This window comes from Oncorhynchus mykiss, chromosome 10, assembly GCF_057628025.1.
Source record: "Oncorhynchus mykiss isolate SJ-2025 chromosome 10, ASM5762802v1, whole genome shotgun sequence".
NCBI classification, from domain to species: domain Eukaryota; kingdom Metazoa; phylum Chordata; class Actinopteri; order Salmoniformes; family Salmonidae; genus Oncorhynchus; species Oncorhynchus mykiss.
The window spans coordinates 34,399,853-34,427,156 of NC_143031.1; the positions used below are offsets into that span (position 1 = coordinate 34,399,853).

At 42.7% G+C, this 27,304-nt stretch overlaps 3 protein-coding genes and 1 pseudogene across 3 annotated transcripts; 1 reads left to right on the forward strand and 3 right to left on the reverse strand.

The window, feature by feature from the left end:
* Positions 1–1,144: 1,144 nt before the first annotated feature.
* Positions 1,145–3,261, forward strand: LOC110534890 (olfactory receptor 5J3-like). The gene is made up of 3 exons (XM_021619812.3): positions 1,145–1,315; positions 1,627–2,289; positions 3,097–3,261. Exons 1-3 carry the CDS (start codon positions 1,172–1,174, stop codon positions 3,259–3,261), a joined length of 972 nt encoding a protein of 323 aa, XP_021475487.1. The 5' UTR covers positions 1,145–1,171.
* Positions 3,262–4,161: 900 nt separating this feature from the next.
* On the reverse strand, positions 4,162–4,953 carry LOC110534891 (olfactory receptor 52N5-like; annotated as a pseudogene).
* Positions 4,954–16,330: 11,377 nt separating this feature from the next.
* LOC110534914 (olfactory receptor 52N5-like) lies at positions 16,331–17,460 on the reverse strand. The gene has a single exon (XM_021619831.3). The coding sequence runs from the start codon at positions 17,366–17,368 to the stop codon at positions 16,427–16,429; it is 942 nt and encodes a 313-aa protein (XP_021475506.3). The 5' UTR covers positions 17,369–17,460; the 3' UTR covers positions 16,331–16,426.
* A 6,929-nt stretch (positions 17,461–24,389) lies between these two features.
* LOC110534892 (olfactory receptor 52N5-like) lies at positions 24,390–25,337 on the reverse strand. Its single transcript, XM_036989343.2, has one exon. The coding sequence runs from the start codon at positions 25,329–25,331 to the stop codon at positions 24,390–24,392; it is 942 nt and encodes a 313-aa protein (XP_036845238.2). The 5' UTR covers positions 25,332–25,337.
* Between the last annotated feature and the right edge of the window lie 1,967 nt (positions 25,338–27,304).

Below are 27,304 nucleotides of genomic sequence, written 5' to 3' on the forward strand. Positions count from 1 at the left end.
AACTATCATACAGATTTTGTTTTTTAACAGTAGGATTTGTGGATTTGTCTGAAAATACTTCCGTAGGAAACACTGTGAATTTGTATAGATAACTCATAGAGATATTATTTAGAAATTAGCGTTAAGTGTAAATGTGTGTTTTGTTTACAAACTTTTATGTTATAGTAATCAGATTTCAACAGATTAGTGCACAATATTTGCATTCACTAACACGTTTTGAAATCAGCGTTCAATCTTTTGGCTGGATTTGTTAAAGGCCGAATGCAGGGATTTTTATTTCAATATCAAATCATTTCTGGCTAACAAATAAGTACCTTACTGTAATATTTTTCCATTCAAATTGTCAAAAAAAACAAAAATATATTTTCAGGAAAAAAACATTTATCAAGCAATAATTTTTCTAGGACTGTCTGGGAGTGGTCTGAGTGGGGAGGGGGATGAATATGTCATCTGAATGGTAATCTGTTCTTGACAAAAAGGTTTGGAACTGTTTGTTATTGGTTATTGGAATTCCAAGTTGGATAAGTCTTCAAAACAATGATTCCCAGTCTGAGCTAATTTTTCCTGAGTTCGCAGTTGTCATGAACACACTGAAGATGGAAGTTGGAGTTCCAAGTTCCCAGTTGTATGGATCGAGACATTATACTGCCTCGATCCATACAAAACTCCACCCATGCAAAACCTCCCGATTAGAAGGTCCTGTGTAGATTGTATTTTCAACTAGCAACTATCAGGAAATAATACTCATCAAATTTCTTCACACGTTTACAGTCTGCATTTTATCAGCTGTTGTACAATATGATACAAAACACCGGAAAACAGAATTTTGACTGCATTGGGCCTGTAACTGAACATAATTGAGAACCACATCCTATGAATTAGTATACATGTTTGTGTTATATCACATCGAATATATCATAGATTTCCCCACCAAGGTTGAGAATCTGAAATAATAAGAGTTATATTTTTTGCTTCTACAGGCAACACTTTTCATAGAAATTATAGTTACACCATATATTATTGTAGATACTTTCGGAACAAGAAGATAACTGTACTAAGCCATGTTTGTTAAGAATGAGCTTCTTCTATCTGAAGTCTACAAGGTATCAATGTATCTCTCTGTCTGCACCAGGTTTGTCTGAGATCCTATCAAGCCCACTGGCCCAGAGGTATGAACAGCACCCAGTCCAGCCCTGTCACCTTCTTCATCATCCAGGGTCTGGCCAGTCTGGGGGAGAAGAAGATGGTCCTGTTTATCATCTTCCTGCTGGCCTACACTGTCATCCTAGGTGGAAACATCATGATCATCTACCTGGTACTGTACATTGTACACGCACAGCCAGAACCAGATCACAATAACATTAGATAGAGATGATGTTATAAGAGACCATGAGTTGTAGTTAGTGTAAGTAATCAAAGGGTTTTGTTCAGGTCCTCTCACTTAGAATTTGCTCTAAGGGCCCGTAGACTACACTATACTCCTCAGGAGTCAGGAGTTTAGAACTCTTGAGAATTATGGCTTGGGCCCAGAGTTTCCCCTGGTCGAGTCATGTTGTCAGGAAAAACTCTCCGCTGGGCCTATCTATGACATCACTGTCTAACCGCTTTCTTTATCTCGTCCTAAAGGTCCGGACCGACCCGAAGCTGGGCTCCCCCATGTACTTCTTCCTCCACAACCTGTCCATCGTGGACATGATTTACACAACGGTCACCATCCCCAACATGTTGTCAGGCTTCCTGACTGAGGTCAAGACTGTGTCCGTCCCCGGCTGCTTCCTCCAGATGTACTGTTTCATCCACATGTCTGTTACCGGCCGCGCCCTGCTGACCGCTATGGCCTACGACCGCTATGTGGCCATCTGTAATCCTCTCCGCTATGCCGCTGTGATGACCCGCTCCGTCTGCCTGCTACTCATCATTGGGGCTTGGACCTTCGGTGCCATTTGCACCTTCCCAACCACTAGCATGGCAATGCAACGTTCATACTGTGGACCCAACGTGGTGCGCCACTGCTGGTGTGACCCGTCCTCAGTGAGGCTGCTGGTGTGTGGGGACACTCAGGTGGACAACATCGTGTCACTGTCTTCTGCTCTCGTAGCGCTGCTCACCACGGGTGTGCTCATCCTCACTTCCTACATCCTCATCGGTGTGAAGATAGCTAAAATGGGCGCCACAGAGCGACTGAAGGCGTTTAGCACCTGTGCCGCCCACCTGACGGTTGTGTCCATTTCTTACAGCTCTGCCTCATTTGTCTATATCTCCTACCGTGTGGGAAACTTCTCTCCAGAGGTGACCCTCCTCTTCATCCTCTTTCTCCCCCTCCTCCTTTCCCTGTTTTAAGGACTGTTTAACTCCTCCATCAGACAACCTTCAGTCAACACTGTGATCTTACATTCACCAGTTGAAGAGTTTGACTGATATTTGTGCCATTACTCTGGTTACCCATGTCCTCTCTGATTTGTCATTCACTGTTGATGTCTAATGGTACGCAAAAGGCATTCCCACCAGGAGATGGCACTGTTGTATTATTTTAGTGTAACATACTGATGCTCTTCAGTCACTGTACATTTGTAGTATGTTGTCAGTGCTGTGAAAATCCCAATAACAGTGTTGGGGTCAATTTCATTTCAATTCCAGTCAATTAAGAAAGTATACGAAATTCCAATTGTAATTCCATTTTCCTAATTGAAAAGCGTTGAGGATAATTGGAATTTCAGAGTACTTCCTGAATTGATTGGAATTTAAATGGAATCCAACCATCCCTATTAATGCTATGTATATGTTTATGGTTGAATATGATCAAGGTCATACTGTTAATAACGTTGTGATAAGGTTAGATAACATTGTGTTGATGTTGTAAGTGCGTATCATTGTTGTTTAATAATGTGTAACCTTTTGTTTAGTATATTGTGGTTGTGGGTATCATTGTTACATTGCGGTTGTCTTAATGTTGTATTCATGTTGTGTTATTGTTGTAGGTGCGTATCATTGTTGTTTAATAATGTGTAACTTTTTGTTTAGTATATTGTGGTTGTGGGTATCATTGTTACATTGCGGTTGTCTTAATGTTGTATTCATGTTGTGTTATTGTTGTAGGTGCGTATCATCGTGTCGGTGCTGTACTCGGCTCTGACTCCTTTCCTGAACCCGATGATCTACAGCCTGAGGAACAAGGAGCTGAGAGCGGCCATCAAGAGGGCCTTCTGCCGACACAGAGACGTCTCACCGCAGAGCCGCAAAACACTCAACACACTGTCCTGACTGCAAAACATTCAATACAATCTCCTTTGGGCTAAAAAGTGTGATAATTTTCAGAGATTCCAAAATAATGCAAAGTCACTGTTTCCAATTATTGTTTGTTGTTTGGAAAGCAGAACAGCTAAATGTTTCATTATCATGCACTTATAAACGAAACCGAACAATATTTTTGTTTTGGTTTTGTGTGGGTTGCACAACTGTATACATCTGATTTAATAGTTTTAAGTTTATTGATAAAAACGAAATAACAACTGTAAAGTCCTGTTCAATTGCATTGTACAAATTACCAGATACAGTACTAAATGGTATGTGATTATTGTGTAATTACATTCTCGCAATATTATTCCTAAATATCAGAGAAATAGCACATTGTCAAATAAAGTGTACCAACAGATTTTGGTTTTGTGCCTCTGCCTTTCTGTAAGCGTCACAAATTAAAATAAAACTTTGCACAATAAAATATTCTAATATGGTTTGCATTTGGAAATTAAATCAAGAAATGATTCATGGGAACACCACCCAAAACTTTGCACCACCTAAAATAAATGTCAGTTTGAAAACATAGTAGTAGTGTTCTTCCTAGTTATGTATTTTAGAGTAGATTTGCATTATGCATTAGGATTTTTTTCCATCAGTACTAACCGAATCCGGGGCAGCTGTATGTTTTAATTGTTAGAACATGCTTTGAATATGCATACCATCAATTAAATAATGGCTCTCAACTTATGTTAGCGTCCAATTCAACAGAACCCTTACAGGTCCCTCAGGTGGTGATTGAGAAGAAACTCCCTTGTTTTATGAACGCCACACACATACACTGCAGTTCTCATTATATTATATATTATTTATTTTCCCATCAGATTTAACACAGAATCCTGCAGCTACCTTGGCTCTGTGAACACCCTAAATATCCTGTTTAATCTCTTTAGTCTGTAAACCATATATTATGTGGTTGACACAGGTAGGGACCACACTATTCAGTTTGCACAGGTCTGCATAGGCTAGGAAGCGATGGAGGATGATAATGGTAAACCCACATCCCAGCACAATATTTGTAGACCAGTAAGTGTGTGCTACAGGTTGTCAGGGCCTTGCTGTTTAAAGAGCTGTTCTACTACTCAGACAAACAATGGCAATCTTCAGATAGGCGAGACTGATGCTGCCTATGGACGGGACAAACAGCATAACAGTAAATGTTAAGACATATGTTATTTATAAACACGGTCTCGGCAGGAGAGTTTGAATAAGGAGGCGCTGTCGCAGTACGGGTTAAATATGTTCCTACATCGTGATAGGTGGATGGTGATGCCCAGCAGAATCCCCACTCAGACTATGGCTACCCCCAGGAAGACACAGACAACCTGAATACCATTTTGCTGTTCATGATGGTAGTGTGCGGCAGGGGGTTGCAGATGGCCACATACCTGTCAAAGGCCATGATCATGAGAACGGTGTGTGATGTCGTTGCATAAACATGAGCACAGAAAGCCTGAATGACACACTCCATGTAAGTGATATAGCGCTCAGGTTCTGCGGTCAAAATGTCCCCTAACAGACAATGTATCATCGCTGTAGCCCCGACTATGTTATTAAGAGACAAGTTTCAGAAAAGGATGCACTGTGCATGGGATGATGCAGGCTCCTCTCCATGGAGATCAGTACTATGAGGCCGATGTTGGCCACGAGGTGAAGATGTAGATAATAAGGAAGAGGATTAGGTCAGGGTATAAGGTATGTTGAGTGACCTTTAAGAGATTAAAGGGAAGTTCAGGATTTTATAACTTGATAGAAGAAAACTGTAATCCATGATTTGTTTTCTTTAACCTTATCAGTCCCGAGACCCATCTGACTTTCATTTATCTGCATGTTTATATGTTTTTATTATAAACACCTGATAAAAAGGAATTTATATGAATGCTGTAAGTACAGAAATGGTTTGCTCAGTGGGAAATAAATATCCAACTAGTCAGTGACAACTGTGTGGAGTTTGTGACAGCAACTATGTGAGCTTATTACAGTTTTATAGACACTTCGTCCTGGGATTTCCTATGATCTTCTATGAAGAACCCCACCCTTACCTTCTAACGACTATTGTGTAGCTTGTGAACGTCATATAGAGCACAACATGTCACATGAGAGTCCCAGCTTTTCATAGATCGCTTTTAATTGTTTGCAGCTCAAACCATTTAGACTCTACAGACATTTTTGAACAAAGACACAAACACCTTTCTAGCTCAGCCCCCATTAAACACACAGACTAATGGTACCAACGGATGCAGAAGAATTAGACAAAACTAATGGTACAAGCCAGAAGTGTCACAGTTTCTGTGTTATTTGATTGTTGTTTCCTTAGGTTACCGTTGGAGGGCACCCTTACCCTGTTTTCTAGATTTCAGGTTACCCTGATAATTACTCATTGGATTCTCCTGTGTTTAATTACCTTGTATGTTCACCTGATTGCCTTGTTATTTAGGTTCCTCAGTTGGTCTGTATATTTGCTTAGGTCTCATGTTTTATTAGTGTGCTCTTGTGCGGTTGCCTTGTTTCTGTTAAGACTAAGTAAAAGTTCTTGATTTATCCTTACATTATTGGTACAGTAGTCCTAAGTCTACAATGGACCCAGCAGAGATTTTTCAATTAGTCCGAGGAACACTCCGAATTCCACCATTTATGGTCGGCTCTCAACCACCATGGAACTGTGATTGGATGTGCATGTACATGCCTAGTTAAATAAAGATGAAATAAAAACAAAGTAAATTGATCGCCATGAGGCGCGACTGCAGACATTGTCGGACGATTTAAGAACTCTTGTGTCCGCTCTGCAGACTGGACAGTCGGTGGCAACGGCTGCTGCACCAGTGGCTGTTCCTAATGCTCAGAGTTGTCATCCCTTTGGGAGCCTCATCTCCCGGCACAGGAGCGCTATGAGGGGCATCCTGGGAGGTGTCGTGGGTTACTGCTCCAATGCTCACTGGCCTTCGAGCTGCAGGCAACAACGTTTCCCACTGAGCGTTTCAGACTGGCATACGTCATCTCCTTGCTCTCAGGACGGGCTCTAGCCTGGGCTACGGCCATATGAGAGAAGCAATCAGACATTTGTTTTAATTGTCAAAGCTTCACCCAGGAGATGAAGAGGGTTTTTGATCACCCCATCAGTGGTAGGAACGCTGCTCAAAGACTCATTGTGCTTTGACACGGCAGCCGGAGGGTAGCAGATTACACCATTGACTTTCGGACGCTTGCCGTTGAAAGTGGTTGGATACAGAGGCACTTCACTCAGCCTTTCTGAACGGACTCAGCGAGGTTCTCAAGGATGAACCGACTTCTCTGGATGAGCTTATCATTCTGGCCATCCGGATTGACAACCGGCTTCGGGAACGTCGTTGTGAGAGGACGGAGGTGTTCAGAGTTGTTTCCAGTGTTTCGGGTTCCGCCGAAGGAGTCGATTCTTTGTTTGTTCCACTGCCTAATGCTGCGTCTGCTTGTCCTGTACCCCGTCAGAGTTGTCAATTCGGCTCTGGTTCTCCTTTATATCTTTCAGAAGAGCCAATGCAATTGGGACACACCAGGTTTCTGCTCTGGAGAGACGGTGCAGGATTAACAAGCAACGTTGTCTTTACTGTGGTCAGTCTGGACATTTCCATGCCTCCTGTCCCAAGCTGATGGGAAACGGGATAACTCGTCATTAGACGGGAGAATACTGGCCAGTCAAATACAATCTTCAGGGGGCCTCCCGGGTGGCGCAGTGGTTAAGGGCGCTGTACTGCAGCGCCAGCTGTGCCATCAGAGTCCCTGGGTTCGCGCCCAGGCTCTGTCGTAACCGGCCGCGACCGGTAGGTCCGTGGGGAACCATTACCTTCTTCCTCTTATGTCGTCAGCCTTTGAGAGACTCTAGGGAGCTACAGTGCCTTGTGAAAGTATTCGGCCCCCTTGAACTTTGCGACCTTTTGCCACATTTCAGGCTTCAAACATAAAGATATAAAACTGTATTTTTTTGTGAAGAATCAACAACAAGTGGGACATAATCATGAAGTGGAACGACATTTATTGGATATTTCAAACTTTTTTAACAAATCAAAAACTGAAAAATTGGGCGTGCAAAATTATTCAGCCCCCTTAAGTTAATACTTTGTAGCGCCACCTTTTGCTGCGATTACAGCTGTAAGTCGCTTGGGGTATGTCTCTATCAGTTTTGCACATCGAGAGACTGACATTTTTTCCCATTCCTCCTTGCAAAACAGCTCGAGCTCAGTGAGGTTGGATGGAGAGCATTTGTGAACAGCAGTTTTCAGTTCTTTCCACAGATTCTCGATTGGATTCAGGTCTGGACTTTGACTTGGCAATTCTAACACCTGGATATGTTTATTTTTGAACCATTCCATTGTAGATTTTGCTTTATGTTTTGGATCATTGTCTTGTTGGAAGACAAATCTCCATCCCAATCTCAGGTCTTTTGCAGACTCCATCAGGTTTTCTTCCAGAATGGTCCTGTATTTGGCTCCATCCATCTTCCCATCAATTTTAACCATCTTCCCTGTCCCTGCTGAAGAAAAGCAGGCCCAAACCATGATGCTGCCACCACAATGTTTGACAGTGGGGATGGTGTGTTGCTGTGTTGCTTTTACGCCAAACATAACGTTTTGCATTGTTGCCAAAAAGTTCAATTTTGGTTTCATCTGACCAGAGCACCTTCTTCCACATGTTTGGTGTGTCTCCCAGGTGGCTTGTGGCAAACTTTAAACAACACTTTTTATGGATATCTTTAAGAAATGGCTTTCTTCTTGCCACTCTTCCATAAAGGCCAGATTTGTGCAATATACGACTGATTGTTGTCCTATGGACAGAGTCTCCCACCTCAGCTGTAGATCTCTGCAGTTCATCCAGAGTGATCATGGGCCTCTTGGCTGCATCTCTGATCAGTCTTCTCCTTGTATGAGCTGAAAGTTTAGAGGGACGGCCAGGTCTTGGTAGATTTGCAGTGGTCTGATACTCCTTCCATTTCAATATTATCGCTTGCACAGTGCTCCTTGGGATGTTTAAAGCTTGGGAAATATTTTTGTATCCAAATCCGGCTTTAAACTTCTTCACAACAGTATCTCGGACCTGCCTGGTGTGTTCCTTTTTCTTCATGATGCTCTCTGCGCTTTTAACGGACCTCTGAGACTATCACAGTGCAGGTGCATTTATACATAGACTTGATTACACACAGGTGGATTCTATTTATCATCATTAGTCATTTAGGTCAACATTGGATCATTCAGAGATCCTCACTGAACTTCTGGAGAGAGTTTGCTGCAATGAAAGTAAAGGGGCTGAATAATTTTGCACGCCTAATTTTTCAGTTTTTGATTTGTTAAAAAAGTTTGAAATATCCAATAAATGTCGTTCCACTTCATGATTGTGTCCCACTTGTTGTTGATTCTTCACAAAAAAATACAGTTTTATATCTTCATGTTTGAAGCCTGAAATGTGGCAAAAGGTCGCAAAGTTCAAGGGGGCCGAATACTTTCGCAAGGCACTGTACGTTTAAAAAGAAAAGTGATTTACGGAACGCATTCAATGTGGTGCGCATCAAACAGGGAGATGAGTGGAAGACAGCGGTCAACACCCCAAATGGACATTATGAGTACTGTGTCATGCCGTTTGGATTTACAAATGCTCCGGCCATTTTCCAGGCCCTGGTTAATGATGTGCTGCGCGACTTCCTTCACCAGTTTGTGATTGTGTACCTGGATGACATTCTCATCTTCTCCAGGTCCATGGTTGAACACATCCAACATGTCCTTTTAAAGTCAAATGGCAAGTCTATGCCAAATCCTCAGATTATTCAAAAGTGGTAGGACGATATGAAAAAATGGCCACATATCACCAACGAAGACATCTTTAATGATTTATTCTTGTCAATCAGTGTGGATGGGAAAGAGATGAGGAGCTACAAAAGCACAGAGAAATATCAATATCAAATAAACCCCCACCCACAGCGGCAAAGTTGAGGATGACAATCTGGTGTACCTCAAAGCAGATGTCCAGCCCAGTCAGAGCAAACACATCATCATTCTGCCTGGATTCTTCTGTTGCAGGGCAGGTCGAAGACTTGCAGTCAATGAGGTAAAGAATCAAGGTGAGTTTTAAACATTTTTTACCCCCTATTTCATGGTATCCAATTGGTAGTAGTTACAGTCTTGTCTCACCGCTGCAACTCCAATACAGACTCGGGAGAGACAAAGGTCAAGAGCCATGCGTCCTCCGTAACACAACCCAACAAAGCCGCACTGCTTCTTGACACAATGCCCATCCAACCTGGAAGCCAGCCGCACCAATGTGTCAGAGGAAACACCGTAAACTTGGCAACCATGCACTGCACACTACAGGAGTCGCTAGTGCACGATGAGACAAGGATATCCCTGCCAGACAAACCCTCCCTAACGCAGACGGGCCAATTGTGCACCACCACATGGGCCTCCCGGTCGCGGCCGGCTGCGACAGAGCCTGGACTCAAATCCAGAATCTCTGGTGGCACAGCTAGCACTGCGATGCAGTACCTTAGACCACTGCGCCACCCGGGAGGACAACATAACCTAAACTTACTAGTTAAAAGGGAACTGTGTAAACTTGTCAACTGTGAACACCATGTAAATGAGTGTTACATACTGTAATTGACTATTATAACAATAGGTGCAGAATGCTGGGTATGGATGGTTGACAGGGGTGTCCTGTACAGCAATGCCAGTGGAACTTGGGGACGCAGCAGAATTTCCCTCCAAAAAGGTTGAGCGGGATCTGTTTTAAAGTTCACAAACCAAACGATGAGTTCTCTGACAGCACCCCAGCCGCTTCTCCATCTCTACCTCCAACTCCTGTGTACCACTCCCACAACGCACTTAGTTTGGAAGGGGCCAATGTTCCAGTGGGGGGCCTTCTGCATGAGTGCATCAAAGCTAAACCAGTCATCAAGTTCCAGCAGCAGCCACACAGCTACAGCAGCCTAATAGTGTACATGGAATCAACATGCAGTGTCAGAAATGCTTGTCATTTTATTACATTTTTGCTAAGCTGAAGGAGTGTAAACGTGCCAGCTTGGAGGAGGTCACTAAAGGACAGAGTTCCTTCCATGCGTAGTATGATGCACGTAAACTTTGAATCACTGCTAGCTCAGCAAAGAAGGTTCCTGTGCACACCTCAACAAATCCCTACAACTTTGTACAGGAGCATCTCTTCCCCAGATTCTATGGGAACTCAGCAACCACATATGGCAAGGAGAACGAGCAGGTTGCCCACACTTGGATGGGAGAGCTGTGGGTTTAGTCTGGAGAGTAGAGGCACAGTAGTGTGTCAAAGAGCCATGGCTTTCTGCAAACCCAGATGTAGTGTTAAACTTCTAGTTAGAGAACTTCTAGAAATCAAATGTCCTGTTCTGAGTAAGTCTCTGACGGAACTGTTTTCTGGCAAACTCACCGATGTGAAGCTGGTGGATCGGGTTCCTCAGCTGCAACCTAATGGAGCCTAATGGAGCCTTCCGGCGCCGACAGAGATGGCCTCCTCGCTTCGAGTTCCTAGGAAACTATGCAGTATTTTGTTTTTTTATGTGTTATTTCTTACATTGGTACCCCAGGTCATCTTAGGTTTCATTACATACAGTCAGGAGGAACTACTGACTATAAGTCCAGCGTCAACTCACCATCATTACGACCAGGAATATGACTTCCCCAAAGCGGATCCTGTGTTTTGCCTTCCACCCAGGACAATGGATCGAATCCCAGCTGGTGACCCAAAACAACGACGTCGTAAAAGAGGCAAACAAAGCGGTCTTCTGGTCAGGCTCCGGAGATGGGCACATCGCGCACCACTCCCTAGCATACTACTCGCCAATGTCCAGTCTCTTGACAAGGTTGATGAAATCCGAGCAAGGGTAGCATTCCAGAGAGACATCAGTGACTGTAACGTTCTTTGCTTCACGGAAACATGGCTCACTCGAGAGACGCTAACAGAGTCGGTGCAGCCAGCTGGTTTCTTCACGCATCGCACCAACAGAAACAACCATCTTTCTGGTAAGAAGAGGGGCGGGGGGGGGGGGGGGGGGGGGGGGGGGAATGCCTTATGATTAACGAGACGTGGTGTGATCAAAACAACATACAGGAACTCAAGTCCTTCTGTTCACCTGACTTAGAATTCCTCACAATCAAATGTCGACAGCATTATCTACCAAGGGAATTCTCTTCGATTATAATAACAGCCGTATATATTCCCCCCCAAGCAGACACATCGATGGCCCTGAACAAACTTTATTTGACTCTATGCAAACTGGAAACCACATATCCTGAGGCTGCATTCATTGTAGCTGGAGATTTTAACAAGGCTAATCTGAAAACAAGGCTCCCTAAATTGTATTAGCATATTGATTGCGCAACCAGGGCTGGTAAAACCCTAGATTATTGTTATTCTAACTTCCTCGATGCATATAAAGCCCTCCCCCGCCTCCTTTCGGAAAAGCTGACCACGACTCCATTTTGTTGCTTCCAGACTACAGACAGAAACTAAAACAAGAAGCTCAGGTCTGTTCAACGCTGGTCCGACCAATCTGATTCCAAGCTTCAAGACTGCTTCGATCACGTGGACTGGGATATGTTCCGCATTGCTTCCAACAACAACATTGACGAATACGCTGATTCGGTGAGCGAGTACATTAGAAAGTGCATTGACGATGTCGTACCCATAGCAACGATTAAAACATTCCACAACCAGAAACCGTGGATTGATGGCAGCATTCGCGTGAAACTGAAAGCGCGAACTACTGCTTTTAACCAGGGCAAGGTGACCTGAAACATGACCGAATACAAACAGTGTAGCTATTCCCTCCGTAAGGCAATCAAACAAGCTAAGCGTCAGTATAGAGACAAAGTAGAGTCGCAATTCAACGGCTCAGACACAAGAGGTATGTGGCAGGGTCTACAGTCAATCACGGATTGCAAAAAGAAAACCAGCCCCGTCACGGACCAGGATGTCTTGCTCCCAGACAGACTAAATAACTTTTTTGCCCGCTTTGAGGACAATACAGTGACACTGACACGGCCAGCTACCAACACTCTCCTTCACTGCAGCCGACGTGAGTAAAACATTTAAACGTGTTAACCCTCGCAAGGCTGCAGGCCCAGACGGCATCCAACAGCCGCGTCCTCAGAGCATGTGTTTACGGACATATTCAATCAATCCTTATCCCAGTCTGCTGTCCCAACATGCTTCAAGAGGGCCACCATTGTCCCTGTTCCCAAGAAAGCTAAGGTAACTGAGCTAAACGACTACCGCCCCGTAGCACTCACTTCCGTCATCATGAAGTGCTTTGAGAGACTAGTCAAGGACCATATCACCTCCACCCTACCTGACACCCTAGACCCACTCCAATTTGCTTATCGCTCAAATAGGTCCACAGACGACACAATCGCAACCACACTGCACACTGCCCTAACCCATCTGGACAAGAGTAATACCTATGTGAGAATGCTGTTCATCGACAACAGCTCAGCATTTAACACCATAGTACCCTCCAAACTCGTCAACAAGCTCGAGACCCTGGCTCTCGACCCCGCCCTGTGCAACTGGGTACTGGACTTCCTGACGGGCTGCCCCAAGGTGGTGAGGGTAGGTAACAACATCTCCACCCCGCTGATCCTCAACACTGGGGCCCCACAAGGGTGCATTCTGAGCCTTCTCCTGTACTCCCTGTTCACCCACGACTGCGTGGCCATGCACACCTCCAACTCAATCATCAAGTTTGCGGACAACACTACAGTGGTAGGCTTGATTACCAACAACGACGAGACGGCCTACAGGGAGGAGGTGAGGGCCCTCGGAGTGTGGTGTCAGGCAAATAACCTCACACTCAACGTCAAGAACAAATGGAGATGATTGTGGAGTTCAGGAAACAGCAGAGGGAGCACCCCCCTATCCACATCGACGGGACAGTAGTGGAGAGGGTAGTAAGTTTTAAGTTCCTCGGCATACACATCACGGATAAACTGAATTGGTCCAACCACACAGACAGCGTGGTGAAGAAGGCGCAGCAGCGCCTCTTCAACCTCAGGAGGCTGAAGAAATTTGGCTTCTCACCAAAAGCACTCACAAACTTTTACAGATGCACAATCGAGAACATCCTGTCGGGCTGTATCACCGCCTGGTACGGCAACTGCTCCGCCCATAACCGTAAGGCTCTCCAGAGGTAGTGAGGTCTGCACAACGCATCACCGGGGGCAAACTACCTGCCCTCCAGGACACCTACACCACCCGATGTCACAGGAAGGCCATAAAGATCATCAAGGACAACAACCACCCGAGCCACTGCCTGTTCACCCCGCTATCATCCAGAAGGCGATGTCAGTACAGGTGCATCAAAGCAGGGACCGAGAGACTGAAAAACAGCTTCTATCTCCAGGCCATCGGACTGTTAAACAGCCACCACTAACATTGAGTGGCTGCTGCCAACACACTGACTCAACTCCAGCCACTTTAATAATGAAAATTGATGGAAATTGGTGTAAAAAATATATCACTAGTCACTTTAAACAATGCTACTTAATATAATGTTTACATAGCCTACATTACTCATCTCATATGTATACTGTATGTATATACTGTACTCTATATCATCTACTGCATCTTTATGTAATACATGTATCACTAGCCACTTTAAACTATGCCACTTTGTTTACATACCCTACATTACTCATCTCATATGTATATACTGTACTCTATACCATCTACTCCATCTGGCCTATGCCGTTCTGTACCATCACTCATTCATATATCTTTATGTACATTTTCTTTATCCCTTTACACTTGTGTGTATAAGGTATTAGTTTTGGAATTGTTAGGTTAGATGACAAATACATTTGATTAGATTTTTTGGGGTACTACATGCAGGGGCAAATGGGCATGTTCTGCACAGGACTGGAGAGATGCAAACTACTGTCTGGGCTCCATCCGGGCAGGTTGTTATTGTTGATGTGAATTTCAGTGCTGATGTTATCCCTGAACTGAAGACATTGTATTTCGTACATATGCTGACAGTATATGAGTTCCAGTCAGGCAGACTAACTCTGTGCTCCAAATATGTTAAACTATGTGGTATTTAGGCTCAGGGCCTAATACTTTGTGTTTTTAAATAGTTCTCATATTTTGTGCCTTCTAAAGGTCTCTCTGTCAGCTCTACTTTATTATCTAAGCGTAACACTTTATTTTGTTGTCTTGCACAGTTCTCTTCATATGCATATTTACATGATTATATTTGCATAATTGTTTTATGGCTTGCCTTGTACAGCTCTCTTCATACATGTTTATCTAATGCCTAAGGATAAGTCCTTATGATTTATGAATATTTTTTCATATAGCACTTCATGAACTGAGCATACCGTAATTCATCTTGCACTTGGCAAATTATGGTGTTAATAAAACACTATGAAATTCCACTCTGTTGACATTTTCTTTAATACTTAACATTTTTAAATGAAGGAATAGGAGGGTTTCAAATGTGTTTTCAGTTTGATTCTGGGTTTGGTTTTCAAGTGGCACAAATTTTGAAAAACAATGTGGCACTTGATAAACAGTTGTCTTCCCTCTTGGTCTGTTAGAGACATTTTAGAATGATTGCAGCACCATGCAGGGGTGGGCAACTCCAGTCTTCGAGGGCCTGATTGGTGTCACACTTTTCTCCATCCCTAGCAAACACAGCTGATGAATCAAATTGCATTCTAAACTGAAGATCATGATTAGGTGATTATTGGGGTCAGGTGTTTTAGCTGGGGCTGGGGCAAAATTGTGACACCAATCAGGCCCTCGAGGACTGGAATTTGCCCACCCCTGATTCTAGTGGATCCCTGTAATTATCAGGAACAGGCAAAGGTACAATACATGTAGGAGCCTTAAAATGAATCAGATTGAACAGGAAACTATATACAGTATATATTTAAGCAATAAGGCCCGTGGGGGTGTGGTATGTGGCCAACATAAATCAAATCACATTTTATTTGTCACATGCCCCGAATACAACAGGTGTAAACCTTACAGTGAAATGCTTACTTTCAAGCACTTAACCAACAATGCTTTAAGAAGTGAAGAAAAATGTGTTCTGTAAAAAATAGAAGAAACAAATAATTAAACAGCAACAGTAAAATAACAATAGCGAGGCTATATACAGGGGGCACTGTACCAGTCTTATTCAATGTGCGGGGGTACCGGTTAGTCGAGGTAATTGAGGTAATATGTGCGTGTAGGTAGAGTAGAAGTGACCATGCATAGATAATAAACAGAGAGTAGCAGCAGCGTAAAAGAGGGGTCTGGGTAGCCCTTTGATTAGCTGTTCAGGAGTCTTATGGCTTGGGGTAGAAGCTGTTAAGAAGCCTCTTGGACCTCGACTTGGCGCTCCGCTACCGCTTGCTTTACCACAACAGCACTCCCTCCTCTACAATGTTTGGTGGTTAAAACACTCCTGCTCCATGAACAGCTTTCTTTTCTGTCAGTTATTGTGGCATCCCTTACTGAACATAAAAGGCACATTTTGCGTGAATCCATATTTTGGAAGTTGTGATAGCGATAGCGAGTTAGTTTGCTAAATGCAAAATATTGTCCGGAAGTGTTTAACGGTAAGGCCCCCACAAAAAAAACTAGAGACCCTGCCCATATTTCCGTTGAAAATTAGTCTAATAGAATTTTTACAAATGCTTTAGTATACGTAATTCCCAAAAAATCGAGAAATTTATGAAAACATGAAAATGACCATATCTAAGTGCTCGCTTGTCAGTGGAAAAAAATAAAAAGATTTCATGTTGATAAAATGCTGCCAGTTCCACTTCAACTAAACAATGGAAGTTGCACAATCCGTGACTACTCTGTAAATTAGCTTGACGTGCTAAATTCTCTCCACCAATAAGAGGGGTGGGAACAGTTTGTGTCAAGAACTGTGCCTGTGCCCATAGAAATAGATGTCGCACATGTGCACATGTGCTGGGGGGGTGATGTTCCCCAATGCTGGAAATGGGCCTCAGAGTGAAAATGTGAACCCATGGCCTAGAGGGTGCAACAATTCAACACCAATGTCAGTTGGCTTTTCATAACGAGAGAGAGAGAGGGAGAGACAAATCAGAATAAGAATTAATACATATTTTTCTCTTACAACCATTCATCGTACAGTCACTTTATTATTTTGAAACTTGTGGAAGATTTTCTGTCTGATCTCTTTGGTCTGCAGACCGTATATAATAGGATTGAGCCAAGGAGGAACCACATGAAACAAAATGGCTGACAGTTTCCTGTGGTCGGCCCACTGAGGGAAGCGATGGAGAAAGATGATGATGAAACCGGACACCAGCATGATGATGTACACAGACAGGTGTGTGGAGCAGGTCTGCAAGGCCCTGCTATTCAGAACCCTGTTTTTGTTTCTCACACACACCATAGCTATCTTAAGGTATGTTAGTGTCACACTTCCTATGGAGGACCCCAGGAGTAGGATGGTAAAAGTGAGTCCATAGATATTGTTAATAATAACGCTTTCACAGGAGAGCTTGAATAACGAGGCATTGTCACAGAAGGGGTTGAAGATTTCAAATCTGCATCGTGACAGGCTGAGTGTGAGGCCCAGGAGGACCCCCACAAGCAGAAAGGCAGACCCCCAGGCAAAAAAAGTCAGTTTTGCGATCATCCTGTTGGTCATGATGGTGGCATATCGAAGGGGGTAGCAGATGGCCACATATCTATCAAAGGCCATGATAATCAGTATTGTATGTGATGTTGTGCCAAACATGTGGGCGCAAAATGCTTGGATGGCACACGCAACGTTGTTAATGTAGCGGTCTGCGCTTGCCACAAATATATCACTCAGCAAACGAGGGATGATAACCGTGGCTCCAAGAGCATCATTGAGAGGTAGGTTGCAGAAGAGGATGTACATGGGCTGGTGCAGGCTCCTCTCAACGGAGATCAGTAGTATGAGGCCGATGTTGGATACCATCGTGAAGATGTAGATGATGAGGAGAAGGATGAAGGCAGGGTAGGAGGACTGTTGAGTGACTTTTAACCCCTCCAGGAGGAACATGTTCTTAGGGTAGGTGTGGTTCTCCATTTGCCACCCAGAATGAATGTCACAACCTGCAGGAGAATGCAATAACGTTATTTAATAATAAATACCAAATAAATACCAGTGGTATTATGACTTTAAGAAAAGGTCTACCAAGCAACAAATACAATTTGATAATCCTTGTTCATTACCCTGCCTCTCCTTAAATACTTACTGTTTTGGAACAAATACTGTCAATATATTTAACCAAATGATTTAATGAAAAAGTTAAAAAAGTAACCAAAAACAAACCAACATAATATATTTCACAAAAGAGAACAACAACTGACTATAATTCAATGTTGTATAATTCAATAGATGTAGATACAATGGACACAATAACACTTTCAACTCTAACATAAAACATCAGCATCACAACAAGCACATTAGATAACATAAGAAGGATTGTCCCTGACATAAATTGTTGAAGTATAACACTAACAAAAAGGGTGAGATGATCTTCCACAGGGTCCTCTCTTTGGTTTCTGAGTTCTCTTCCACCCCTCAAGACTGAAACAGCATCACAGCCTTTTATCCAAAACCCTGAACATGGTAACACTCCCAACCCAAACTCCCAAACATGGTTACAAGGTTGGAGGCCTCTGGTGAAATCAAACTCCAGGAAAAATAATTGGCAACTTGTTAAGGGATTCTGACTAATTATGTATACATTTCAATCAGGACTGACTAATCAGAATACTATTATTTTACTGTATAAATGTATGAATTTTATTTTAATCCTCAATACCTTGGCATGGTCATAAATTATCTTAGGATATAGGAAGGCTTGAGAACTATACTGCCATTGTACCGGAGTGGTGGAGAGACGGGACAGTTCGAAACCTAATGACGTCATTTTCAGTTTATAACCTGTTGTAAATTGTATCATGTTCAGTACTCTCGAGAATAAACGCTAGTGCTTGATTTTGAGACTGGTCTCCGCTCATTTTATGCAAATACGTTTCTTACAAATCTTTAGAAATGGGCTGAGTAAATTTAATTTAATTGGGTATTAAACATATAGGAATTTAATTCCTCTATCACTTCCTCTATCACTTCAGATTGTAACTTGAGTGATGTAGGCTAGTCCATTTTGGCATTGTGTGTGCAGTCAATTTTTCATGTTAGTTTTTAAAAGCAAAATGGAATTCCATTGCCCTTTTTTAGGAAGAATAGTGGGTGATTGGCATAGGTGGACAAAACAGAAACAGGAATAGAACCCCAGTCTCCAGTAAGGGATATGTGTTCTCTAGAGTTGATGGTTTTACCACTCAACCAACCTCTGTCACCTCATGTTTCTTTTTGACAGTTATGTATATAATGACTGACAGGGTGCACTGTTTTGAAGCCACTGCACCACAATGTTTGTTATTCTCCACTATTGTTTGAAAGGTTTTGGAAGATATAGAAATGCATTTATTAATGTCTACATTCATTTTTGCCAACTTTTATAATACAGACTCCTAATTAATGCATACTTTCCATCTCTACCTCCAACTCCTGTGTACCACTCCCACAACGCACTTAGTTTGGAAGGGGCCAATGTTCCAGTGGGGAGCCTTCTGCATGAGTGCATCAAAGCTAAACCAGTCATCAAGTTCCAGCAGCAGCCACACAGCTACAGCAGCCTAATAGTGTACATGGAATCAACATGCAGTGTCAGAAATGCTTGTCATTTTATTAAATTTTTGCTAAGCTGAAGGAGTGTAAACGTGCCAGCTTGGAGGAGGTCACTAAAGGACAGAGTTCCTTCCATGCGTAGTATGATGCACGTAAACTTTGAATCACTGCTAGCTCAGCAAAGAAGGTTCCTGTGCACACCTCAACAAATCCCTACAACTTTGTACAGGAGCATCTCTTCCCTAGATTCTATGGGAACTCAGCAACCACATATGGCAAGGAAAAATCAAATCAAATCAAATTTTATTTGTCACATACACATGGTTAGCAGATGTTAATGCGAGTGTAGCGAAATGCCTTATGATTAACGAGACGTGGTGTGATCTGTTCACCTGACTTAGAATTCCTCACAATCAAATGTCGACAGCATTATCTACCAAGGGAATTCTCTTCGTTTATAATAACAGCCGTATATATTCCCCCCCATGCAGACACATCGATGGCCCTGAACAAACTTTATTTGACCCTATGCAAACTGGAAACCACATATCCTGAGGCTGCATTCATTGTAGCTGGAGATTTTAACAAGGCTAATCTGAAAACAAGACTCCCTAAATTGTATTAGCATATCGATTGCGCAACCAGGGCTGGTAAAACCCTAGATTATTGTTATTCTAACTTCCGCAATGCATATAAAGCCCTCCCCCGCCCTCCTTTCGGAAAAGCTGACCACGACTCCATTTTGTTGCTTCCAGACTACAGACAGAAACTAAAACAAGAAGCTCAGGTCTGTTCAACGCTGGTCCGACCAATCTGATTCCAAGCTTCAAGACTGCTTCGATCACGTGGACTGGGATATGTTCCGCATTGCTTCCAACAACAACATTGACGAATACGCTGATTCGGTGAGCGAGTACATTAGAAAGTGCATTGACGATGTCGTACCCATAGCAACGATTAAAACATTCCACAACCAGAAACCGTGGATTGATGGCAGCATTCGCGTGAAACTGAAACTACTGCTTTTAACCAGGGCAAGGTGACCTGAAACATGACCGAATACAAACAGTGTAGCTATTCCCTCCGTAAGGCAATCAAACAAGCTAAGCGTCAGTATAGAGACAAAGTAGAGTCGCAATTCAACGGCTCAGACACAAGAGGTATGTGGCAGGGTCTACAGTCAATCACGGATTGCAAAAAGAAAACCAGCCCCGTCACGGACCAGGATGTCTTGCTCCCAGACAGACTAAATAACTTTTTTGCCCGCTTTGAGGACAATACAGTGCCACTGACACGGCCCGCTACCAACACTCTCCTTCACTGCAGCCGACGTGAGTAAAACATTTAAACGTGTTAACCCTCGCAAGTCTGCAGGCCCAGACGGCATCCAACAGCCGCGTCCTCAGAGCATGTGTTTACGGACATATTCAATCAATCCTTATCCCAGTCTGCTGTCCCAACATGCTTCAAGAGGGCCACCATTGTCCCTGTTCCCAAGAAAGCTAAGGTAACTGAGCTAAACGACTACCGCCCCGTAGCACTCACTTCCGTCATCATGAAGTGCTTTGAGAGACTAGTCAAGGACCATATCACCTCCACCCTACCTGACACCCTAGACCCACTCCAATTTGCTTATCGCTCAAATAGGTCCACAGACGACACAATCGCAACCACACTGCACACTGCCCTAACCCATCTGGACAAGAGTAATACCTATGTGAGAATGCTGTTCATCGACTACAGCTCAGCATTTAACACCATAGTACCCTCCAAACTCGTCAACAAGCTCGAGACCCTGGCTCTCGACCCCGCCCTGTGCAACTGGGTACTGGACTTCCTGACGGGCTGCACCAAGGTGGTGAGGGTAGGTAACAACATCTCCACCCCGCTGATACTCAACACTGGGGCCCCACAAGGGTGCATTCTGAGCCTTCTCCTGTACTCCCTGTTCACCCACGAATGCGTGGCCATGCACACCTCCAACTCAATCATCAAGTTTGCGGACAACACTACAGTGGTAGGCTTGATTACCAACAACGACGAGACGGCCTACAGGGAGGAGGTGAGGGCCCTCGGAGTGTGGTGTCAGGCAAATAACCTCACACTCAACGTCAACAACAAAAGGAGATGATTGTGGACTTCAGGAAACAGCAGAGGGAGCACCCCCCTATCCACATCGACGGGACAGTAGTGGAGAGGGTAGTAAGTTTTAAGTTCCTCGGCATACACATCACGGATAAACTGAATTGGTCCAACCACACAGACAGCGTGGTGAAGAAGGCGCAGCAGCGCCTCTTCAACCTCAGGAGGCTGAAGAAATTCGGCTTCTCACCAAAAGCACTCACAAACTTTTACAGATGTGCACAATCGAGAACATCCTGTCGGGCTTTATCACCGCCTGGTACGGCAACTGCTCCGCCCATAACCGTAAGGCTCTCCAGAGGTAGTGAGGTCTGCACAACGCATCACCGGGGGCAAACTACCTGGCCTCCAGGACACCTACACCACCCGATGTCACAGGAAGGCCATAAAGATCATCAAGGACAACAACCACCCGAGCCACTGCCTGTTCACCCCGCTATCATCCAGAAGGCGATGTCAGTACAGGTACATCAAAGCAGGGACCGAGAGACTGAAAAACAGCTTCTATCTCCAGGCCATCAGACTGTTAAACAGCCACCACTAACATTGAGTGGCTGCTGCCAACACACTGACTCAACTCCAGCCACTTTAATAATGAAAATTGATGGAAATTGGTGTAAAAAATATATCACTAGTCACTTTAAACAATGCTACTTAATATAATGTTTACATACCCTACATTACTCATCTCATATGTATACTGTATGTATATACTGTACTCTATATCATCTACTGCATCTTTATGTAATACATGTATCACTAGCCACTTTAAACTATGCCACTTTGTTTACATACCCTACATTACTCATCTCATATGTATATACTGTACTCTATACCATCTACTCCATCTGGCCTATGCCGTTCTGTACCATCACTCATTCATATATCTTTATGTACATATTCTTTATCCCTTTACACTTGTGTGTATAAGGTATTAGTTTTGGAATTGTTAGGTTAGATGACAAATACATTTGATTTGATTTTTTGGGGTACTACATGCAGGGGCAAATGGGCATGTTCTGCACAGGACTGGAGAGATGCAAACTACTGTCTGGGCTCCATCCGGGCAGGTTGTTATTGTTGATGTGAACTTCAGTGCTGATGTTATCCCTGAACTGAAGACATTGTATTTCGTACATATGCTGACAAGGACAGTATATGAGTTCCAGTCAGGCAGACTAACTCTGTGCTCCAAATATGTTAAACTATGTGGTATTTAGGCTCAGGGCCTAATACTTTGTGTTTTTAAATAGTTCTCATATTTTGTGCCTTCTAAAGGTCTCTCTGTCAGCTCTACTTTATTATCTAAGCGTAACACTTTATTTTGTTGTCTTGCACAGTTCCCTTCATATGCATATTTACATGATTATATTTGCATAATTGTTTTATGGCTTGCCTTGTACAGCTCTCTTCATACATGTTTATCTAATGCCTAAGGATAAGTCCTTATGAATTATGAATATTTTTTCATATAGCACTTCATGAACTGAGCATACCGTAACTCATCTTGCACTTGGCAAATTATGGTGTTAATAAAACACTATGAAATTCCACTTTGTTGACATTTTCTTTAATACTTAACATTTTTAAATGAAGGAATAGGAGGGTTTCAAATGTGTTTTCAGTTTGATTCTGGGTTTGGTTTTCAAGTGGCACAAATTATGAAAAACAATGTGGCACTTGATAAACAGTTGTCTTCCCTCTTGGTCTGTTAGAGACATTTTGGAATGATTGCAGCACCATGCAGGGGTGGGCAACTCCAGTCTTCGAGGGCCTGATTGGTGTCACACTTTTCTCCATCCCTAGCAAACACAGCTGATGAATCAAATTGCATTCTAAACTGAAGATCATGATTAGGTAATTATTGGGGTCAGGTGTTTTAGCTGGGGCTGGGGCAAAATTGTGACACCAATCAGGCCCTCGAGGACTGGAATTTGCCCACCCCTGATTGTAGTGGATCCCTGTAATTATCAGGAACAGGCAAAGGTACAATACATGTAGGAGCCTTAAAATGAATCAGATATAACGGGAAACTATATACAGTATATATTTAAGCAATAAGGCCCGTGGGGGTGTGGTATGTGGCCAACATAAATCAAATCACATTTTTTTTGTCACATGCCCCGAATACAACAGGTGTAAACCTTACAGTGAAATGCTTACTTTCAAGCACTTAACCACAATGCTTTAAGAAGTGAAGAAAAATGTGTTCTGTAAAAAATAGAAGAAACAAATAATTAAACAGCAACAGTAAAATAACAATAGCGAGGCTATATACAGGGGGCACTGTACCAGTACAGATTCAATGTGCGGGGGTACCGGTTAGTCGAGGTAATTGAGGTAATATGTGCGTGTAGGTAGAGTAGAAGTGACCATGCATAGATAATAAACAGAGAGTAGCAGCAGCGTAAAAGAGGGGTCTGGGTAGCCCTTTGATTAGCTGTTCAGGAGTCTTATGGCTTGGGGTAGAAGCTGTTAAGACGCCTCTTGGACCTCGACTTGGCGCTCCGCTACCGCTTGCTTTACCACAACAGCACTCCCTCCTCTACAATGTTTGGTGGTTAAAACACTCCTGCTCCATGAACAGCTTTCTTTTCTGTCAGTTATTGTGGCATCCCTTACTGAACATAAAAGGCACATTTTGCATGAATCCATGTTTTGGAAGTTGTGATAGCGATAGCAAGTTAGTTTGCTAAATGCAAAATATTGTCCGGAAGTGTTTAACAGTAAGGCCCCCACAAAAAAACTAGAGACCCTGCCCATATTTCCGTTGAAAATTAGTCGAATAGAATTTTTACAAATGCTTTAGTATACGTAATTCCCAAAAAATCGAGAAATTTATGAAAACATGAAAATGACCATATCTAAGTGCTCGCTTGTCAGTGGAAAAAAATAAAAAGATTTCATGTTGATAAAATGCTGCCAGTTCCACTTCAACTAAACAATGGAAGTTGCACAATCCATGACTACTCTGTAAATTAGCTTGACGTGCTAAATTCTCTCCACCAATAAGAGGGGTGGGAACAGTTTGTGTCAAGAACTGTGCCTGTGCCCATAGAAATAGATGTCGCACATGTGCACATGTGCTGGGGGGGTGATGTTCCCCAATGCTGGAAATGGGCCTCCGAGTGAAAATGTGAACCCATGGCCTAGAGGGTGCAACATTTCAACACCAATGTCAGTTGGCTTTTCATAATGAGAGAGAGAGAGGGAGAGAGAGACAAATCAGAATAAGAATTAATACATATTTTTTTCTTACAACCATTCATCGTACAGTCACTTTATTATTTTGAAACTTGTGGAAGATTTTCTGTCTGATCTCTTTGGTCTGCAGACCGTATATAATAGGATTGAGCCAAGGAGGAACCACATTAAACAAAATGGCTGACAGTTTCCTGTGGTCGGCCCACTGAGGGAAGCGATGGAGAAAGATGATGATGAAACCGGACACCAGCATGATGATGTACACAGACAGGTGTGTGGAGCAGGTCTGCAAGGCCCTGCTATTCAGAACCCTGTTTTTGTTTCTCACACACACCATAGCTATCTTAAGGTATGTTAGTGTCACACTTCCTATGGAGGACCCCAGGAGTAGGATGGTAAAAGTGAGTCCATAGATATTGTTAATAATAACGCTTTCACAGGAGAGCTTGAATAACGAGGCATTGTCACAGAAGGGGTTGAAGATTTCAGATCTGCATCGTGACAGGCTGAGTGTGAGGCCCAGGAGGATCCCCACAAGCAGAAAGGCAGACCCCCAGGCAAAAAAAGTCAGTTTTGCGATCATCCTGTTGGTCATGATGGTGGCATATCGTAGGGGGTAGCAGATGGCCACATATCTATCAAAGGCCATGATAATCAGTATTGTATGTGATGTTGTGCCAAACATGTGGGCGCAAAATGCTTGGATGGCACACGCAACGTTGTTAATGTAGCGGTCTGCGCTTGCCACAAATATATCACTCAGCAAACGAGGGATGATAACCGTGGCTCCAAGAGCATCATTGAGAGGTAGGTTGCAGAAGAGGATGTACATGGGCTGGTGCAGGCTCCTCTCAACGGAGATCAGTAGTATGAGACCGATGTTGGATACCATCGTGAAGATGTAGATGATGAGGAGAAGGATGAAGGCAGGGTAGGAGGACTGTTGAGTGACTTTTAACCCCTCCAGGAGGAACATGTTCTTAGGGTAGGTGTGGTTCTCCATTTGCCACCCAGAATGAATGTCACAACCTGCAGGAGAATGCAATAACGTTATTTAATAATAAATACCAAATAAATACCAGTGGTGTTATGACTTTAAGAAAAGGTCTACCAAGCAACAAATACAATTTGATAATCCTTGTTCATTACCCTGCCTCTCCTTAAATACTTACTGTTTTGGAACAAATACTGTCAATATATTTAACCAAATGATTTAATGAAAAAGTTAAAAAAGTAACCAAAAACAAACCAACATAATATATTTCACAAAAGAGAACAACAACTGACTATAATTCAATGTTGTATAATTCAATAGATGTAGATACAATGGACACAATAACACTTTCAACTCTAACATAAAACATCAGCATCACAACAAGCACATTAGATAACATAAGAAGGATTGTCCCTGACATAAATTGTTGAAGTATAACACTAACAAAAAGGGTGAGATGATCTTCCACAGGGTCCTCTCTTTGGTTTCTGAGTTCTCTTCCACCCCTCAAGACTGAAACAGCATCACAGCCTTTTATCCAAAACCCTGAACATGGTAACACTCCCAACCCAAACTCCCAAACATGGTTACAAGGTTGGAGGCCTCTGGTGAAATCAAACTCCAGGAAAAATAATTGGCAACTTGTTAAGGGATTCTGACTAATTATGTATACATTTCAATCAGGACTGACTAATCAGAATACTATTATTTTACTGTATAAATGTATGAATTTTATTTTAATCCTAGTACTAAATATAATATGTGTAATTATAATCAAGAACTAGAACAATGACTGTCTGTTCCTTGTCAGACTGGCTAGAATGCTTATCTACACAGGAATACCTTGGCTTGGTCATAAATTATCTGTAGGATATAGGAAGGCTTGAGAACTATACTGTCATTGTACCGTAGTGGTGGAGAGACCGGACAGTTCGAAACTTAATGACGTCATTTTCAGTTTATAACCTGTTGTAAATTGTATCATGTTCAGTACTCTCGAGAATAAACGCTAGTGCTTGATTTTGAGACTGGTCTCCGCCCATTTTATGCAAATACGTTTCTTACAAATCTTTAGAAATGGGCTGAGTAAATTTAATTTAATTGGGTATTAAACATATAGGAATTTAATTCCTCTATCACTTCCTCTATCACTTCAGATTGTAACTTGAGTGATGTAGGCTAGTCCATTTTGGCATTGTGTGTGCAGTCAATTTTTCATGTTAGTTTTTAAAAGCAAAATGGAATTCCATTGCCCTTTTTTAGGAAGAATAGTGGGTGATTGGCATAGGTGGACAAAACAGAAACAGGAATTGAACCCCAGTCTCCAGTAAGGGATATGTGTTCTCTAGAGTTGACGGTTTTACCACTCAACCAACCTCTGTCACCTCGTGTTTCTTTTTGACAGTTATGTATATACATTATGACTGACAGGGTGCACTGTTTTGAAGCCACTGCACCACAATGTTTGTTATTCTCCACTATTGTTTGAAAGGTTTTGGAAGATATAGAAATGCATTTATTAATGTCTACATTTATTTTTGCCAACTTTTATAATACAGACTCCTAATTAATGCATACTTTTAAATTATTTTCCATGAACAAACACATTTTTGTGAAAACATTTTCCTTAATCCTTTACTGAAAATAGTTTGGACACTGTACATTCAGTAACAGAATAACAATATTTATGGAAAATGTGAGGTAGGTGCAACATAAGACAAAATAATTACAAGGGTTTGCGTAAAAGGTCTAACTGGCGTCTCCAAGTGGTCACACACCTCTCCAAAGTTTGTACTATTACTAAATTCACGAGGTTCAGCTTACCACCACTTTACAAACATGTTGGCAGGGGTGGTAGTAGTTAGAATTTGTATGAGGGTTTTGGCATGGATGTTGGTCGGGGAGGCCAGCCCTCAGTCATGAACTGTTGTTGTGCTGAGCCAGCTGCCAGGCAGTGAACCTGTAGCAAACCAAACCTCATT